General features: G+C 39.6%; 1 protein-coding gene across 1 annotated transcript in view; it reads right to left on the bottom strand.

The window, feature by feature from the left end:
* Positions 1-445: 445 nt before the first annotated feature.
* The window catches only part of thop1 (thimet oligopeptidase 1), a 72,508-nt gene continuing 51,578 nt past the window's right edge, over positions 446-21,375 (bottom strand). The window contains exons 11-14 of the mRNA XM_084692397.1: positions 5,229-5,415; positions 3,479-3,607; positions 3,197-3,333; positions 446-852 (exon numbers count right to left, since the gene is read on the bottom strand). Coding sequence (XP_084548523.1) covers positions 691-852; positions 3,197-3,333; positions 3,479-3,607; positions 5,229-5,415 — 615 coding nt within the window. The 3' untranslated portion in view covers positions 446-690. The remainder of the gene's footprint in view (positions 853-3,196; positions 3,334-3,478; positions 3,608-5,228; positions 5,416-21,375) is intronic.

The following is a 21,375-nucleotide window of genomic DNA, read 5'->3' as shown; positions in this document are numbered from 1 at the left end:
GCAGCCCTCATTTAGCGTATTTTCTTTACGATGACCAATGACCTTCTGTGGTTTACCCTCCTTATGGAGGGTGTCAATGAGTGTCTTCTGGACAACTGTGTAATATTTTGAGATACTGGATTTCCATGAGCTGTAAGCCGTAATCATCAAGGTTAAAACAAATAAGGCTTGAAATATTTAACTTTATGTTATGATTCTAGAATATATGGTGTCACTTCCGGGGAAAAAACATTTCCACAATATTCAAATTCTTGGAGACACAAAGTACCCAAGTATGCTGGTTATTGTACCCTAGGTTATCAGTTATTGTTAAAGTAAATGTTAACATTTTTGGAAATGTAGACCTGTAAAACCTTTGTCCTCAATGCAAACCTTGTGTCTACAAATAAATACACCTGAGACAAAAATTGTGACTAGCAAGAGAAAGCAGCAAGTGGCAAATGGGTTGACTCAATTAATAGTTTATGTTGTTTTTTCAACCATTATCAAATACAATTTCAAATCAGTTGACAAATCTCCCAAAACACAGTACTCCATTCCAAGTGGAAAAAGGAAATTGTAAAAGTATAAGGTGGAGCTGCATAGGAATAAACATTAAGGTGTTTATTTTATTTTTTACATTGTTTCTAAAAAGTTAATCCTGGGTGTATGGTTGATCAGCAGTGAGTACAGTGAGCTGGATGTGACTGGTCAACAGGCACATGGAGTGCCTGACTCTATATCCACTGTCAGTCCTTTGCTGAGAAGGAACGCTTCCTGCTTTGGCTCCCGACCTAAGAAGTTTTTGAGCATTTCAGCAGCGTCCTCAGAGCCACCAGGCTTCAGAATACAGTTTCTGTAGTCCAGACCAACCTGTAAGAACAAGGATCATTTGAGAAACATTTTCAGGAGACTATTTGGATTTCCTGTGGTAAAAATATAGGTTGATTTACCTGTATTTTGATGGCTAATGTCTTAATTCCATTTAAGTTAAATAGTGAAACTAATTAATACAGAGTTGTGGTATTGAGTACTTCATGATTACGAAAGGGCCAGGAAGACTATAGTTTGTAACAGTATAACTAAGGCAAATTCAATTAAACATTCTACTGTAGAAGCAGAATAAGGGCATTAAATAGTTAAATAACATGGGGACAGTTAACCAGATGGGCTTGAAAATGCAGACGTTGTTTTTATCATGTTGGACATATTGGCCTGGTTCTCTACTTCTTTGTGTCTTAAGCAACCAGGAAAATGACCAGTTTGGAGATGATGCATGTTCAGACGAGGTCAGTCTCCATCTCAAAACATGTATTTTTCCGGGTAGTCTAAGACATGAAAAGCCAGAGAACAGGGTCACCAAACTGTTACGGTCAAACTTGTACCAAATTGCCCTCATTTTAATTTAATTGTGTGTTGGAAAGTGATTCGCCTAGTAACAGTTCTGAAAAATATTTTTAAATTCAATATCCACTGCATCCACAAATATTTTACACAGGAACTTTCTTTAAATCATATCTGAATATGCTCTGCATTTCCTTCTTGACACAAGCAATGCATGTGTTCTAGAATAAAAATATCTGCCTGGCTATCAGTCAAGCTTGAGTCAATTCAAACAACAACCCAAAACAACACTGAGTTAAGGCACACTGAAAAGCATGAACGTGAGAAGACTATATCCCATTTTGTCCAGACACAGACTAAACCTTGTCCACTGACTGAATAGGTAAATAGTAGGGGTGTAACAATATATCGTGGAACAATATATTGCAATTCAAAAAATGTACAATATGTATCGTAGAGTTATGGCAATATTTTTACAATAGGACATCCGTTTGATGCTATTGGTTGAGCTACCTTGGGTGAGGCTGGGCAATATGCTGATATATATTGTTTGATGATAGAGCATAATATGAAACGATAGACGTTTATCGTTTATATCGTCAAATCCCACTTGTTACGGCAATATTTACAAATATATGAAGCACAATGAAAGGGAGTGATTGACGGGTTAAATTAACCAAAATAAAATATGCATAGAAGTTAAGAATCTAAAGATTAAGTTTAATTGTTTATGTATTGTTGGATGGACCGGCAGGCCTGGACTGGTAATCTGGCATTCCGGGCCAATACCCGGTGGGCCGACGCACTTGGGGGCGATATGATATGTATATATTTTTTATAAACGTAAAATTGGCCAATGACCGGCCCATAAAGCAGGGACAGCGGCCCATTAGTTCTTTTTCCATACTGACACTGTGTTGGCCAAATCACATCTCTTAACAGGCTCCACCCCTCCCCTTCTGTTTCTTGTGTCAGATACAGTGGCTCAGTCTGACCGATTGTGGTGGGCCGGTCTGAGCAAAAATGCCAGGGCCATGGTCACTAACATCTCACAGCAAGCTCATACTGTGCAGTAATTACAGAAATAAAGCCAAGTCACTAATTTAGTGGAAAAATCCATTGTTATGTCTACAAAATTATTTTAGATATAGTGTACGTTTAGCTAGCTTGCAAATCCTGAGGATACAGTAGCCTAATGTAGCAGACCTTTCTATGTTCAACGGACAAGGGAGTTGCCGTAGGCATGATGCAGACATACGCATTATGTGAAGTCAGTGAGGGCTGTTCAAATGGCGATGTCAAGAAGAGAAGTGGGAAAATACAAGTTGTGAAAAGAGGCCGCGTCCATGTCTTATTGTCCACAACACCATATAAAATCATATCTAAAAGAACCTACAAAGAGCTTGGTTACACTACCGAAGTTGAATTAGCCAATGTCGTTAGCGATGCTAGCTGTATACAACATTTCACTGGGTCTTCCATTTGCAAGTCACTGTATTTCCAAGCCCTGATAGTGTAACTGACACAGTAGAAATAATTCCTCATTCAAGTAATAAGCCCCCGGTCAAGTGTTGAGCATTAAATTAGCTGCACGGTCTGTATAGATCTTGAGATGAAGCCACTTTTTTGTTATAAAACTGGGCTATAAGCCGCTTCAAAATATAAGCCGCAGCTTTAAAAATACAAAAATACAGTACTTTTATTTGTTGAGTACATCATTAAAAATGTAATTAGAAACTGGCCTCTCCATGTGGTCATTTCATTTTATTCATTGAATTTGCAGAAAATGTGCCAAATTGAGATATGTATTGTTATCGGGATGTGAAAGGATCTATCAGGATATTAGATTTTGGTAATATCGCACAGCTCTAACCTTAGGGTTCATGATGCCCTCCTGCTTGAAGCGAGCGTAGAACATATCCATGGAGAAGACCTCACTCCATAGGTAGCCATAGTACTGGGCATCATACCCACCAGCCAGATGGCCAAATGTAGCAGGCATGTTGGTCCCTGTAGAGCACAGTGGGTAAAGATTGGGTTGGTAAGACAACAATTTTGATCACTACTTTTCCTCTTGGCAATATCAGTGCTTATGCCAAGCTAGACCACAAGAATGTGTGTGTGTGTACATGCTACATATGCTAGTCCCTCTGACCCGAAGAGGCGGCCACTCCTAGGATCTCCTGGCACAGTCTGGCATACTCCTCAGCTGGGTCCAGACCATTCTTGGTGTGCAGTGCCTGGTCCACCTTGGCCAGTACAATCTGCCGCAGGTTGAACAGGCCTAGGAGGTTAACAAATTATTGAATTAATCCTTTAATATGTTAAAGTTAATAGTTACTTAAATGTAACAACACCTAGCAACTGATAAAAGTACTATTAATGGCCATCAGGGTTTCCCGCAGAAAATGTGTTAGTCAAGGTGGTGGGATGAGATTTGCTGATGGATGGACGAACGGGGGGAACTTTCTAAAGAAAAAGTTCTCTAAAATGAAGGCTAACGTTACGTTTTGAGTGGATGGCGAGCGCAAGACGCCAAAATGGATGCCAATAAGATTCTAAATGGAAATTTGACTTTTAAAAAGTTGCCAAATGGTTCCATTGACAAGACCAAAGTGATCTGTGTGTTTTGTTGTTGTGAACTGAGCTACCATCGCAGCACGTCCAGTCTGAAATACCACTTGATGGCCAAGCACACAGCTGATGCAAATTCTCCGCCCCCTCGTCAAAGCCAGGCGATTGCAATGTTGTTTTCAATAATGAAATAAAAGAAAAACATTTGCAAACAATCCAACCCACTTCTCCATGTTGATAAGAGCATTAAAATGAGAAAAAATAATTGGAGAAAGAGAAATCAAGGGACATTTAGAATAGATAAAAATGTGCGATTTATCATGAGTTAACTATGAAATTAATGCGATTAATCGCAATTAAATGCTTTTATCGTTTGACAGCACTAAAAATTATATAAACGCTACCCTCAGTTCTTTTATGAATTACAAAAGCAGTAATGTAGGAGGAGTTGACAGGATTCAACCATCAACTAACTGGTCAAGCGTTCAAGATCGGCCTGATTATTCAATTGTATCTTTCAGCCCCTGTCATTATTTCAATGCAAAACATACAATATGTTTTATATTACGCATGCCGAGTTAAAAGACATCAGTTTAAAGTTGCAGTAGGTAACATTATAAAATTAATTCGAATATGAGACACAGCACCCCCAATTATTGTCTAATTATTGTTTTCATCCGAGTCTGTGGATTGGCTAAAAGGGACTGGTCATACTAAAATTGTGGACCGCAATCTGTGTCAATAGGGAACGAATATCATCAAATGTAATATTAAAGTCAACATACATTTAAAAGAGCTTAAATTTTTTGGGGGCTAAAAGCCGTTTCCCCAAATGTAGCACAACCACGTCTCTAGCAGCGCATTCTATCAAATGAAGTGTTGCCCAAAACATCTCACCAGAAGTCACTATTGGCAACTTTCTAGTTGAGATTGCTAAAGTAGCAGATAGTCAGCAGATTTGTCGGTAGTCGCTACATGAGAATTTGTCACCAGGGGAGGTGAAAACTCGCCTAATCTAGCAAAAAAATCTCTTAATTGGCAACACAGATCCAATGAGTCTTGTGAATGTGCATGTCTCATCCAATCGAAATACAACAAATCGCATAAATGAAACCCCCCCTCTACCGATGCACAATAAGGTGTTTTTTGACTGGAAGTTAGAAGTTCATTAAACCAACATCTGTGACAGGTGTGGTAGCTGTGTACTGGAATAAACCTTGTTTGTGGATCGGTAAAATTGTTTTACAGGAACTTTCCAATAAATATTCCAATCACTTAACTAGTCACTACATGTAATTTTGAAGTAAGACGACTCGTTATGATTCACCCACCAGTATTGGCTAGCCGGGACTTAATGAGTTTGTCCAGCAGGTCATCGGGAATGGGCTTGCCAGTCTTGTAATGTTTGGACATGCGTTGTAGTGGCTCCTTTTCCCACACCCAGTTCTCTAGCATCTGAGAAGGTGCCTCCACGAAGTCACGCTCTACATGGGTCCCACTGAACATGGCATAGTCCGTCTGAGGAGGATGAAAGGCGAGAAAATTAGGACACTGTTACAGATCTTTTTTACCAAACATCTATTGCCTCAACTCAACAGCAGATAGGTCATTGCAAACTTAAAAGTGCAGACATTTTTTTTAATGTGTTACAAATGTTTGTCTGAGCAAATTCATAATATAAAAGACATGTTAATGTAAATACCAAAGTTTATAGAATTCAAATTATCTTTCAACTTAATTATTGAACTGGAGAGTAAACAAAGATATGGTGCACTTGTTAAAAAGGGGTCATTGACTGCAAAACTGAATTTACGTTGTCATAGTTAAATAACAACAGTTTGGTGGGTAAAATGGACATACAGTAAACCTCAAAGTCCATTGAAACCTCTTTCCTATGCAAATGTCACAATTTGAAAATGCTGCTGTAAAACGGTCGGGTTAAAAAAAAATCCCCCTTTGTGATGTCACAAAGGTGGCACCACTTTTTTTGGCTCTGGTCTGTACCTTTGTCACGCCTCAAAATTTGCTGCGCCCTGCTCTGTGTACTTCCACGGGAATTAGAAAGAAGAAAGTTTTGCTTCAAGGATATTGAAAATGGACTACAGTCGTAAATGCAGTGTTCCAGGCTGTACAGGGAATGCTGACACTTTTGATCGTCTTCCCAAGGAACTTAACACTCGACGGGCATGGCTGATGTTTGTCTATGAGAAGATCCCTGTGAAGTTCGACAATGAATTATTAATTTGCGCTAACTATTTGACCAAAGACAGTTTTGAAAACCTTGGACATTATAAAGCAGGATTTGCTAAGCCACTGTTGCTGAAAAGAGGTGCTGTTCCAACCGTATGCTCATCACAACCGCAAGGTTTAAGTATGGTTTTGTCACTTACAGTTATTACCAATGGGTAGAATGTGTGATGATTTAGTTTATTGGCAATGGGGCTAACGTTATATCATTTTCCTGACTGTGTTTCATTCGAATAAATAACCTGTGTTGTCATGTAAATCTACAATTCACAATGCATGTTTGGCTATGTTGCTGTCTTTGCTCCGCAGCTTTGCTCGTTGTAAACCTACCAATCAGCGTGCAGCTCATCTATATATTCATGAGCATAACATGAAAGGGAGAAAACCTCATTTTATTCGAGGGCTATTTCACTGGGTTGCATTAGGGCGCATAAAACAGCATCCGGGCCATTTTCAGCCCAATCAATGTTACACAGATTCGTTAAGAAGCTCTTAACACAAAGAGCTTCTTTGGAGCGTTCTAGAGCGTTCTTAGAACACTCTTAAGAATCTCTTAGCGTTCAGCGTTATCTGGGAAACCCGGCCAGGGTATCAGTCAATTACCACTTTAAAATATTCATTATAGGCATGTTGGGGTTGGTCTTATTTTGTCAAAGGATGCTACCATTTCACAGAAAAAAAAGCAAAATCATTGGATCATTACAGCAATGTACTATGAACTTATGACCTGGAAATAATCTAAATCATAAATCAATAAATATGTGGCCATCGATGGACCAGACCAGGAGGCCTTGGACTACAAGGGGTTTGTGAAGAGGTTTTAAAAAACGAAAAATAGGAGGCTAAAATGCTCTGCCTCTGGTTGTGAACTGTGTTGGGGAAAACAATGGCTTTAATGCAATGTTCAACTACCCTGTAACAGACCCATATGTTGCAGGTTATGAAATGTGTAAATGAAAGTTTATTTATGTACTATTTATATATATATGTTAGGAGTCAGAGGGCTGAGCGGTGAGGGAGTTACTGTAAGTCGCTCTGGGTAAGAGTGTCTGCTAAATGACTAAACTAAAAATGTAAAAAACATGCTTTAACGTGATAATTGTCATTTTCTTCCATCATAATTTTTTGAGCAAATACTTGCAAAAAAATGTGTAAAAAGTGTTTGTTTGAGAGAATTGGGAATGGTACACATGCACGTGTGCACATGATCAGGATGTTACTACCTCTGCCTCATTTTCAGCCAGGAAAAACCCTGTGTAACTTAACGTTGCTCTAGTTTGAACATTACATGCAAACTCAGTAAACAAAAGCATCTGGTTACACAAAAACACAGTTATGGCCTATTTCTTGTTGATGGTAATTGTTTAGCATTTCCTCATGTGACTGGATCTTGACAATTTGTTGTAATTCATAATGGCTCACTCCATTACTCTCACTAACACACCTGACAACACCTCATCTTATTGAGTTGAGTATTTTTGGGAGTCTATGGTTTTCAAATGAAAAACTGCCAATAGTCAAAAGTTTAAACGTCTACAAATAATTGTTCACTCCATAGTACCATAGCTAAAAGTCTAGGAAAGTTGAGGTTACTTTTCGCTAGGTACCTATGAACATGTCTTCATCTGCTAGACAAGTTGCTTCCTCTTTGTTCTTTTGGTGAGCAATCTCACTTGCCCTTCTTACCGGCGTCATGGAGCCAACCAGTTAAATAGTTATTTAGCACTAGCGTTGCTATCTGCATATACCTGCAGCTGGCTGCTCTGTTTTTCTCCTAGATTTAGACCTAGCCCCAGTAAATTGTAGTGCTAGCTAACTACTACACTTCTGTAGTAGTGCAGTAACTACTACACCCCACAATTTCCCCAGAAATATTTTCATGCTTCAACCAGTGCTCCTCAAGCAGAAAGACAGGGTCATGGAGAGAAGGAGATAGATTCATTAGGCATTGAAGAATGAGTAGGAGAGGACAGCATCCAACATGCTGCTGTGAGAGAGCCAGCCGAAGCAACAGGTGAGGTGGACAAACAGATGTAGAAACATGCAGGTATGAAAGCAGGTCTCAGGATAACGGAACTCATTTCTATCCTTCCGTTTCTGGCAGATAGGACTTGAATGCGTGTGAATTTTGTATAGGGTATTAAATGTGTTTATTTTGGGTTGGGTGTGTGAATCATTTTTGATTAATCATATTTAGTGCTGATCTCATGACATATACTGATAACATCCTTATGGGTGATTTTAACATTCACGTGGATGACCCAAAAGATCCTTTAAGTAAGGCCTTTGCTGCTCTAATGGTTTTCACAGGTCTCACACAGGTGGTTTCCAAAACTTCCCATCTTCACTGGCATACATTGGATTTAGTTCTCACACGGGGAATTAAGATTAGCAACGTCATTGTCCACCCCCCCAATCCTATATTATCAGACCATTGCCTAGTTACCTTCAAAATGGACCTCTGCCAGAGCCTTGGAGGCACCCAGAAGATTTCTACTAGCCGCTGCATAACCCCAAACACAGCTCTGGAACTGGCTAGTATTCTACCTGCTGCACTAGAAGCACTTGACGTCCCAAATAAACCATTAAATACTAAAAGGGGGGTCTGAATTTGGTTCTTCAACTATCCCTAGACTCTGTTGCCCCACTCAAACTGTAAGGCTGGGTGTCAAACCTAAACCTACCTCTCATATGCTAAAGTCAGAAGTTTCTGGACGGTCTCAACTGGATGGCTCTCACACCCCATTCAAGATGTGGTCTGATTGGTTGTTCTTGTGTATAAAGGGAATTGTAATGCATTGTTCTTTGGATTCTTTATCTTCTGAGACCGTCTCCTCAGTTTTCCCTTGTCCAACTCTTGCTTTCTCTCTGATTTACAATGATCATGGTAGGTAAGATTTAAAGCCTTCATTTTGTAACATGTCTGCCTTGAAATTGATTTCATTCTTTGCAATGTTATTAAATGCGTATTTCATTTTAACCTTACTTTGACCATTCTTGGTTTGATTTAACCCATAGAGTCAAATAACTGGAATTATATTTGTATTGACATTATGTGCTTAATGTTAATACACTGTTCAGTTTCCCATCTTCCTTTAAACCATAGGGAAACTAGTTTTGGTTGGTTGGAAGAAACTGGCTGCATGGTATTCAGAGGAAACCCACACTCTCAAGAAGTCCACTAGAAAACTAGAACGTAAGTGGCGTACCACTAAATTACATTTTTTCCACCTGGCCTGGAAGGACAGTCAAATGGAGTACAAGCAAGTCCTCATCAGGTCCACATCAGAATACTCTAAGTTGATTAGTAAGAACCAGCACAACACTAAGTTCCTATTTGATACCATTGCAAAACTCACTAAGAAAAGTACACACGGTGTTAGTACAGATCTCTCTCCCAAATGATTTCCTAAAATTCTTTGACCTAAAAATATATGCAATAAGGGACAAACTACAGGCTAGCCCTGGAGGAATGGCCATCAACACTAAATTTTTCTCTATACCCAGCATGCTGCATGTTGAGGCTCTCCCTCACTTTAACCCTATTTCTATGGAAGTATTCATGGAGCTGATAGTCATCGAAACCCACCATCTGCCTTCTCGATCCCCTCCCTGCCAAACTTCGTAAGGAACTTCTCCTTATATATTTGGACCACCCATGCTTAGTATTATTAATGAATCTATTGTAACTGGCCAAGTCGAGCAACGGCCGAGACGAGACGATTTTAAACAAGCAATTTTTAAGCCCCTCCTTAAAAAACCAAACCTGGATCTAGGTTGTCTTAGCAACTACAGGCCAATTTCAAATTTGCCATTTCTCTCAATTTTTGGAAAAAGCTGTGTTAATAGAGCTCACTGAGCACCTCTCCTCAAAACATCTTTATGACGCTCTCCAGTCTGGATTTTGTCTTCACCACAGCACTGAAACTGGATTAGCCAAGGTAGTCAATGATCTTCTATTAGCCTCCGACACAGGTTCTATCTCTGTTCTGGTTCTACTTGACCTAAGTGCTGATTTTGACACTGTGGATCATGAGATTCTCCTGGAACGTATGGAGAACTATGTTGGCATTTCTGGTACTTCACTTCAGTAGTTCAGTATCTGTCTAACAGATCACAATTTGTCCACTATGATGGCTGCTCATCCAGGAGTTCCACTGTACAATAAGTACAATACGAGTACCACAGGGTTCAGTTTTAGGCCCTCTGTTATTTTCGCTCTACATCAGTGTTTCCCACACATAGACTAATTTGTGGCGGTGCACCACAGATTCAACACCGGCCGCCACACATTGAGTAAAAAAAAATTAATTACTTTTTTAATGCTATTTAAAACATGCAGCGTATTCGTTTAGCTGCATTCCCTTTCCCAGCTCTCTCTCCGTCTCTGTCACTCACGCGTCTCACATACACATGTACACACAGCCCCTCGCCTCCGTGCAAACCGCGTCTGTCTCACGTGTCATGAAAACAAGATCATCCCTGGAAGCGTGGCTTATTTGGTGCAGAGAAGACGGCTGGCGAAAGTTCACGAAAGGTTGGTATCTCGTAAACACCTTTACACAATAAAAAGTGCTACAAAAAAATGATATTTTCAAACAATGTTGTCAATGCGTTAATATTGGAGTCCAGACCTGATCATTAGCAAACAAGCGATTGCACTTTCTTTAGAAAGTTAGATAGTCGCAAGTTTTTGGTAAAATGCAGTTGGGTTGTCGAGGTAAAAACATAATGCTATGTGTAGCAGCTGTGAATCCAATAAACTTATTATAAAAAAAATTATGAAATGTTTTTACTTTAACAGTGAAAGTTTGCTGCTTCAATCCAGATGAGTATAGAAAAGTACTTTCTGAAAAAGGCACGTAATGAGGATGAGGACCAGCCAGAACCGGAGGTATCAGTCTGAAACAGCTGAACAGTCCGACCAGTGTAATAATTGGTGGCCAAGCCGCAAAGCGGCCAAGCCACTTAAGTGTTTCTACCTTTTCTTATTATTACACATCTTCTCCCATTGGAGTCTATGGCAGCCCCTAGAACCATATGGTAAAAAGTTGTGAAATTTGGCACACTCATTAAGCACAGTCCCCTCTTTTTATTGACTAAGTTTCATGTCTCCAATTGGAGCACTCTAGCGCCACCAACTGGTCAAAGTTGGACATGTGTTTACACATGTAACTTTTGAACCGTATGACTGATTTTCAAAAATGAGGTACCGTTGGATTCCCTAGATCGAGACGAGTTCAACACTGATGTTAAGTTCCGCCATTTTGAATTTTAAGAAAAAACGTTTTGTTGCTTCTTCTCCAATTTTTGTCAAATCTTCCCGAGAATTGGCACACATCATCGTCACAGCAACCCTCACTATAAATTTCAAAGGCATTTTTGATTTTCAAAACAGTTTGTCCTGTACAGCCAATCAAAATCGGCAGCAAAGACACCAAACAGGAAGTTGGGTCATATCTCAGCAAATCCCTGAGAAATCCACACCAAACTTGGTAAGATGCCTCAGAACCCTCTTCTGAGGCTGTCCAATTAATTTGGTGTCATGAGATCACTGGGCGTGGCCGCAAGAAGCAAAAATGTATTTTGGCCAATAACTGTTGATTTGTTTGCCTTTATTAAGTGATTCCTTTGTCTTGTGATATCTTGGGACGTCCCGTGTGTCACCCATCATCATTTGTGATAATAGCCGAATTGATGCGGCCGCCATTTTGAATTAATTGAAAAACTTTTTCTCTATTCCTCCTACACATATATTGTCCAATCTTCACCAAATTTGGCAGAGATCATCTTCAAACCAAGCCTCACAAAGGCCATCACATGATTTTTTGATTTTCAGAACCGTTTGCCCGGTACAGCCAATCAAAATGTGCCATTAAGCCAGCAAACAGGAAGTTCGGTCGTATCTCAGCAAATCTTTGATGGATTCACACCAAACTTGCTGCATGCACTCGGAACCCTGTGCTAAGGATTTCTAACGTGTTTTGTGGGTCATTTGACTGCTTGGCCACCTCATTACAGCTTGCAGCTATATTTATTATTATTAGGCAAACCGCGCAAACCATTTGCGCGATTGTCACCAAACTTGGGTTCCATCGTTCCCATGAGGAGCAGAGGAGGCCTGCAGTGTTATACGAGAAAAATTACTTTGAACTCTCAGTACTCTTGAACGCAAACATATATTTCAACCAAACTTGGTGTGTTGCATGAGTGCAACAGGTTGTTGTGACTTAATTGTTGCACAAGTGCTATGGAGGCCATGTCCTGCTCTGGACTGCTTGGCCCCTCCATTGCTGCGTGCAGCTATATTTAGGGGGCAAGCAGCGAAGCTGCGAGGCACCTATTGTTATTGTTCGTATTATTATTATTATTATTGGGTGTGCTTTGCCTTCGGCAAGGGCACAACCATTGTTATCTCACATATATATTATTATTATTATTTCTTTTTGCCCCCCTAAGGCTCAGTCAATATTTGGACTACATAGACAACGCCTGTGTCAAAATGTTCGTCTTGGTCTCGATTGAGTTGCTTGTATTTGGATTTATGTTCCGTTGCACAATTTAGGAGGATACAACGTTTTTGTGGGGACAAAGTGCCTTTTGTCGACGAAGGGTAACCTGTGCTAGCTACGTCACCAAGTCAACACACGTTAGCAACGACGCATTGATACAACGTGATAGAGACTTTCCCAGGTAGCCAGCCGAATCGGGCCGATTGCGGTTAAGTGCCGGCGCACTCGGCTGTGTTCTGGCATCGGATCGCCTACGTTGAGCCGGCTCTGGCCCAGAATAGGTTGCCAGATTTGGCTAGGTTTTGGTTGTGCGGACATGGGCCGATTGCGGCTGAGAATTGGCATATTTCCATTATGGAGTTATCTGGATCAGTATATTAATAACATTTGAGTGTTGGGAGTTGTGGGTTGGGCTTGTTCTGTATTTCAATAAAACAAATTAAGGATATTTTTTGTGTGTATCGTATTCTTGATATGCCAGTATTTATAGTTTGTACTAACATTTGTATCATACTTGCACAACATTTGAAAAACAACACCATTTGAGTAGCCTATATTCCGCGGGAATATAGGCTACTCGCCTACCCATCCAGCGCCTGTGTGTGAGAGGCGCTCATCTACTCGCGCACCCATCCAGCGCCTGTGTGTGAGAGGCGCTCACATTTTCAACTGCCATTTTGTTAACGGTCATTAGAGGGAGCAGTTTGTTGTCAGGTAAGGCCATTTAAATAGAGAAATACACTATTATGATACTTTTCGGGATATTTAATATTAAAATAATAATGTGTTGCTAAGTCTAGCTTACGTTAGATAATGTTTATGATATGTAACTAGCTTACTAGTAATAACCTAGCTAGCCTAGTCCAATGATGTGTTGCAGCTAGCTACAATGTGTCAGGTTTGGATGGACTCTTGATACAGTATAGCTTACCACCATCATCTAATAGAGAGATATCAATAGTTGTATTCATTATACAGCTTGAACCGTTATTACTTTGCTTCATTTTTGAGATGCAGCTTAGTTTTTAGTCGATCGATCTATGTCTACCATGTTACAGAAGCGGGTGAAAACTTGATAGCCACTTGTACACTCCCTCCTCTCCTTTTCTCTCTCTATATTCATCTTATAGGGTACATCTCAAGCTTCAAAGGGGCATGCTTGAGGAGGCTGCGGTCATTACACACACATACACAAACTGTATTTATTCAAATAAATTCTTAAAAAATGATATGCATGGTGTAATTTTTGCTACTGAAAAGTAGCACATTATGGGGTTAGGTATGGGGTAATGTAGGAGGGATTGCCACAATATCATCATAATTTGTGTAAACTCTAAATATCAAAAGATAATCATTACAACTAGAGTTACAGTGTTACAATGAAAACAATTTATTTTTATTTTGTGCTCTGTGTCTAGGCCCAAAGTCTCAATGTATTTTTCTTTTTTTAAAGCTAATATTGCATTCGTAAAAGGAAGAGCCCGTTTTTATTCATGCACACTCACCAGGACCTGCTTCAAGCAAGTTGGCAACGTAATATGTGGTTTTGAAATCTTCTGGCATTATAGTGGATCCGTCATTACTTTTTACAGGCTGTCAACTGGCTAACATATGGGCTAGTTCTGGCAGTTTTGTTGGGGTGATTCCGGCCCAATGTTGGAAATACTGGTTCAGTTTCGGGCTGCCGGACCCGGGCCGGTGTACTTGGGCCGATTCTGGGGCGTCATTCAAACCAGATTTGGTCCGAGTCCAGCAACCGCACTCGGGCCGAGTAATTTCTTCTGGCCTGCCGGATCTGGGCCATTATCGGGCCAAACCATTTTGGCTACCTGGGTTATAACTCGCAAATTGGAGCTTGGATTACGAGTGAAAAATACCACCCCCAAAAAATCACAACCATTTGTCTTTGTAGAGAAAGCAATTTCGAGTGGAACTGCAATCTCGCATTTTTTTTTAAAGTTGTGACAGTCTTTGAAATTTGAGCGAGTGCAGGTCGCCCGTGAGACCGCCTCGTCTTTTATGCGGCAGCCATGCTTGAAAGCGTCATAGTATTTTTTGTAGCTAACTTTATAGTTTAATTTTACACGAAAAAACTGAAAGAGGGAAATGTTATGACGATATGACTATTGTGAAAACAGCCAGGTGGTGAGATTTTAATATAGATTGCTGTAAAAACGTTGATTTGTTTGCTACGTGAGAGCCTGTCAGCCTCCATTGACGATTGCGATAGCAACAGTGTTGTCAACAGTGTTGACACTCAGTCAACTGTCGATCTGCGCCTGGTGAGTATTTTCCTCATTTCGTACCACGGTAAATTCTACATCTAAATGGACAGCAGTTTTTAAAGATATGGCGATTGTGAAGACAGCCAGCGGGTCAGCATAGTTTGTTATTTGTGTAAAACTTGGAATTTGAGTGAAATTGCGTCTTGTTTTGACGTTAGCCACAGAGCCACAGACTCGGTTCGCCCACTGGCAGTGTAATAGGCTACAGTACTGTCTTTAATGCCACAGCTATAGCTAAACTTTTATGTCTTATTACACGGCTGTTCTTAATGCTGTAGAATGCTCCATTCACTTAAATAGGGCTTCCCAACGTTCTGCGGTGAACAATTTTCTCATATTTGACCATTGCTATGCATATTTGACCGCTGTCAAGGGAAGTGGCCTTTTTGCCTCGGATTCACGTTTTTCGTAGCACTCCGCAAGTAGTCCGGTAACTTTTCAACCCCAGAGTACTCTGTTGCTTAGCGACGTCAGCTGATTTGAAACCTAAATAATGCTCAAAGTCTATGAAGTTCAATGTCTTTTGCAAAGTATTTCTCTGCTGATCAACAATACGAATGGTAACAAATACATTGTAAAAATACACACTGTTAAGTTATTTTTGTTGGCAAGTAGCCGTGTAATAAGGGATGATGTATAGAACGCCGGTCATTATCAGGGAAATAAACCCCTTCAGAGCGAAACAAAACCACTCCACTTCGTGTCGGGGTGCTGTTCGCCCTGTCGGGTCTACTAAAGAAATATAGTACCAGTGCGAGTGGGGTTGTTCGGCCGTAGCCACAAGGCCGGAGGCCGAGTGGCGTAGGCAACAACACCCGTGGTATATCCCTCAACAACCCCACGAGCACAAGTACTATATTGCTTTTATAAAAAATGTTATAGTCAACCAATTAAAATTTAAACAGCTATTGATAAAAAAAAAAAAAAAGATTTTGCCATTGTTCCTCCGCAACGAAAAAATAGTTCCGGTGTCAACGTCAGCTGAGCTATTAGCCCGAAAGCTAACATTATGCTAGCAAGATTCAAAGGCAATAACATTGTGTACGGTTGACAAACAGTAAATATAATTTTACAGTATGTTTGACAAGAAGATTTGCTAGCTGACCAGCCATGTCACTGTCTCAAAGTCAATATCAAGATTTTCAAGAACAAAGTATCGGCCATACTAGTACTAGGCTTCAGTACGGCCGCAGCCTGTGGCGAGTTGAATAGCAAATGGATGTGAGATGACCGCATCAGAGTTGACATTTGCTCCAAACAGTAATTATAATTTGACAGTATGTTTAACAACAAGACTAGCCAGCTATCGACCCATGTCATTGTACCCAAATAAAATCAAGATTTTTAAGAAGAAAATAATCGTCCATGTGTAGAGTTAGCTACTGCTACTGTCGTGTTGGCCGCAGCCTGTCTGAAGTAGCTAGATTGACTAGCGAGGTGAACAGCGAATGGGATGTGAGATTAGGGAGGACAATAGAACGCGTCATTTTTGGCCAAGGCTAACCAACTGTCAAATACTGTGGAACGCCGGTAGAAGACGCATTGAATCGAATGCTAAGTTAGCCTGAATGTAGCTAAGAACGCCACTGAGAAATCTGGCACCGGAATTTTAAGGTCCACGTCCCTTTCTTAGCTCTATAACTAGCGACTACTATCGAGATATTAAAAACAAACATGCCAGTTAACATGTAGACACTTACCCCTTAATGCTATCAAATGTTGGTTGCAATACATATTGAGAAAGTGTATGAAAATAATGTTTATAGTTTTTGGTGCTTTGGCTACCTTTCATAGAAGGTCGGCACCACCGGGAGACATATCTTAAATGAAAGAGTAGATTGTTTTCTTCAAAATAAGGTATATTTAGTCAATTTTAAATCATATACATTTTGAGAAAAATCAAGTTGAAGACATGTTGATGAAAATCCCATAGGAATGCATTGAAATCTGAACGTTCTATTGAGAAAAAGGTTGGTTTTTCCCTTGTAACTTTTTTTCGCATGTCGGCACCACCCTGACACTTCCTGAAAAGCAAGCTTACGTATAAAGACGTCAACAGTCCAATTTTAAAGAAAATCGAAAGACATACATTTTGTGTTTTGGCTCCCTGAATGAGTCTTTCTGCAACCTATGACGTCAGACCCTGCTGTACCTCAGAAACTCCCGCGCTGGACTCAGACAAGGCTGCATCAAATGCTCACACCGATTGAATTACACAGTAAAGAGTTGCTAGCCCATATTTATATACGCGTATGTGGATGCAAGTATTGATCATGGTTACTGGTTTAAAAATAAATATATATTTAGACTTTACATGCATCTTTTCAGTGTGCAGAACAAAAAACAAACATTGGTCATATAAAACCCCCTCTCTTGGTGACTTTTTAAATACATTTTTCTACCGAAATGATTCATGGTAGTGATATGCAAATGTTGTTGTCACGTAGCACCAATTGGAACCAATCATTAACTTTTTTGTCTGTCAGGAAATGCAAATCTATTTAAAAACAAGCGTGAATATTCTTTCTTTCTTTCCAGCAATCAATTTAGCAAGAAAATAAATTAAATGGCAGATAAAAAGACAAGAACTACTGAAATTGTATTCGCAGGTGAGGGGGAGCAAAACACTTGCAAAAGTTTAGGTATCATTTTAGATCCAAATAGTAGGGTTTGTGGCAAATTACCATTAGAAACATTAACAAATGGGATCATGATCGAGATTATTACCCGTAGTCACAAATTAGCATTTAAAATGCCTGCGCACCTTGTAACGTTTAATATAGTTAAAAATAACTTTAAACTCCACGAATGTGACTTCGATGATAACATATGGAAGAGAATACATACTTTGGTAAGTAAGCTGATAAAACGATTTAATAATTTAGTCAGAGTTAGTGAAGACTCATGTCTAGGTGAGGTGTTTGAGCTACCGCCTCCATATGGGCGTGAAGTTGTAGAAACTCCACCCTGCGCGTCTCATGATGCCTGTGAGACAAGTCAAAATGACATTTTTGATGTTAGAGAAGCGAGTGATTTAGTGATTGGTTTACATGAACAAGTTAGCATAGTTAACAACAGTAGAGTACCAAAAAGTAGAAGTAGATATAGATAAATTAACTAAGGGATGTAAAGATATGGGGCTTAAAATATACCAGGCTGAGAAAGAAATAAAATCGCTTAGAGCTAAATTAATAAAATCTACGGAAAGACAAAGTCTGGTAGAAAAATTAAGAGGAAAGACGTTCAAATAGATCACCTTAAAGCTCAAAGGGAAGTTGCAAGTAGGCTCTGCCCAATGCACTTTCGACACAATTGTTGAAATCGTGCATGATGTAGTCAAAACGGTGCATGTAGAGGACGATAGGGGTGGGCTCTCAGACAGGATCTTTTCAAAAATTACTAATTTGATAGGCGATAAAGCAAGTACTAAGAAGAAATTTAATGAAATACTCTCTCAGTACCATATGCAAATATTGCCAGAAATAGTCGATGGTTATACTCATCTGCTAAATGACAAATGTAAGTCATATTTCCCGCCCTGGCTAGAAGCAGACCTCTGTGACGCAGAACAATGGCGTTCTTAAAGGGAGCTTGACAGCTTCTCGGTGCCACAAAACTCAAGGTTTAAAGCGGTGGAACGTTTCATAAAATGACCTAAAATCACGCCTAAAAACTGGATTTGTGAGAAAACTAATAGAGGTAACTGAAATCTGACTTCGGATTAGTTTAAGTTACGTTAGGTTACATACGGAATTGAAAGAAAAACGGAGCAAAACTGATAGGATATTTTTGGTCTGTCCTCCCTAGTGAGATAAGCGGTTAGTGACACTGACACAGTACATTCTGAAAAGAAACATTTTTCAAATAGGTTAAAATAAATATTTAAGTCTCTCATTGTTGTAAATACAAGTTAGCTTGTTAAAGTCTTTCAAAATTGTAAATGGAGGCTTTGACTCGTCCCCGTTGTTATGGTTATTTCTTTGTATCAACGCAAATGTTTCATCGCGGAGTGATTTTTTATTGGAGTGAAAAGTCAGAGTGGGTTGTTGTCAGATAATTCAACTCATGGAACGTCTCCCGTCCAATCAGAAACAGCTATTTAAGTGAAAAAAAAAACACTTGTTTTATAATATACATTATCCCTTACAAAAGAAACATTCTAATTTCCTGCGCTTTCAAACAATCAGTGGAGTGTGGATAGCAACAGCAGCTAGCTTGCCTCTAGCAAACTGCTTTTGAATTAGCCATGTCCCCCTAAATTAATATCAAACTTATTTACCTTTTGGGGGGCTTATTTTCAGTTAGCAGACAGTACTATTTGAATCGCAATTCCATCTGAAATACTGCCAGTGACAACGTTGTTACAGTAGCTTGTTTCAAAGTGGTTCCTTGTTTCAAAGGGTTTTCTTAATGAATTATGCAATATGAGTAGGCTAAATGCTTCAAAATATCCTAAGAAGAGAAAACGGACCCACCTGCATCTGAAGCAAGCAAGCACACCCTACAAATTCCCCAGAAATTGTACCCTCTCTAGTTATTATTATTTTTTACCCTTGGGAGTCAATGGCAGCCCCTAGACCAGTACTGTAAAAAGTTGTGATGTTGGCATGTTGATACTGCAGACCATTAGTAACTACCATACCAAACATGGGCCATGTGAGACGATAGGTGACGCTACAGGCCACGGCCCAATATGTCAATTTTCAAAGTGATGCCATTTGAAGGCCATATGTCCCAGAATTCTGAAATTCATTACATATACCTTAATTCTCATGACGAACAAAAAAGCCTCGAGAACCTATAACGGCCGCCTTATTGGATTTTTCTGTACAATAAAGATTGGTTGCATTTCTGGTTGCATTTTCTTCAAAATTGTCCAGAGATGATCTCCGGATTGAGCTTCAAAAAAGTTATCATTGGGATTTTTGATTTTCAAAACCGTTTGTCCGGTACAGCCAATCAAAATCATCAACAAAGGAACCAAACAGGAAGTGAAGTCCTATCTCAGCAGTTCTTTGAGGCAGTGACACCAAATTTATTTTAATTTTGTGACTTATTTGTTGCAACAGTGCTATGGAGGCCATGTCCTGCTCTGGACTGCTTGGCCCCTCCATTGCTGCTTGCAGCTATATTCATTATTATTATACATCTTCTTCTGCCATGGGAGTCTATGGCAGCCCTAGAACCGTATTGTCAGAAGTTGTAAAATTAGGCACACTCTTTGGGGCCAGTCCCCTCATCAATTTCACCAAGTTTCATGTCTTAATTTTAAACCTTGTCTCAATTTAGTGCCACCAATGGGTCAAAGTTGAAGGTGTGTTTACACACGTTACTTTTGACCATGTCTCATTTTCGAAAATGAGGTATTGTTGTATTCCCTGGATCAAGACGAGTCCTATGAAGTCATACCCAGTTATATAGATTCTCCGCCATTTTGGATGTCAACGAAAAGCATTTTTTTTAACTACTCCTACAATTTTTGTCGAATGTTCTTCAAAATTGCCACAGATGATCTTCAGACCAAGCCTCGAAAGTTATCAAATGGATTTTTGATTTTCGAAATTGTTTGTTAGTTACAGCCAATCAAATTGATGTGGCTGAATTGATGTGGCAGCCATTTTGATTGAATTAATCTGATGTTTTTTTGCGACCCCTCCTATAAAGCTTGTCCAATCTTCACCAAATTTGGTACAGATCCTCTTCAGACCAAGCCTCAGAAAAGACATGACATGTTTTTTTGGTTTTCTAAACCTTTTGACTGGAACAGCCAATCAAAGTTGTCAACCAAGCCACTATAAAAGAAGTGAGGTCATATCTCAGCACCTCTTTACTGCATTGACACCAAACTTTGTATAAGGACTAGGGACCCTGTTTTTAAGAGTTCCAACAGGTCATGCCATTTCACCTCTTGGTGGCGCTGCAAATAAGCAAAAAATGGTTTTCACATGGTTTTTGATTTTCAAAACAGTTTTTCCGGTAAAGCTGATTAAAGTCGGCGATGAATCCACCAAAACAGGAAGTGAGATCATATCTCAAGAAATATTTGCTGAATTGACATCAAACTTGTTACATGTGTTCCGGACCCTGTTCCAAAGAGGATCACAAAAGGTTGTGTCATCTAACCGCTGGGGGGCAATCCCGTGTCTGACACATGTTAACTTGTGATACCAGATGAATTGATGCGGCTGCCATTTTACGTTTTATAAAAAAAAAAATATCTGTATTCCTATTCAAAATGTATCTAATATTCACCAAATTTGGCACAGATTATCTTCAGACCGCAATCACCTTGACATGTCAAAATAGGACTGAATTACAGCTGTTTAAACTTGGGCTAAATCTGACAACCGCTTGCCAGTTGAAAAACTGCTTATATATTTTTACACAGTAACTGAATACAGTAATTTCCAGCACTGACAATAGCTCACTAGGAT

This window comes from Hypomesus nipponensis, chromosome 26 (assembly GCF_054491055.1).
Source record: "Hypomesus nipponensis isolate SF chromosome 26, ASM5449105v1, whole genome shotgun sequence".
Classification (NCBI taxonomy): domain Eukaryota; kingdom Metazoa; phylum Chordata; class Actinopteri; order Osmeriformes; family Osmeridae; genus Hypomesus; species Hypomesus nipponensis.
The sequence above is the reverse complement of the archived record's forward strand: the minus strand, read 5'-3'. Positions and strand labels throughout refer to the sequence as shown.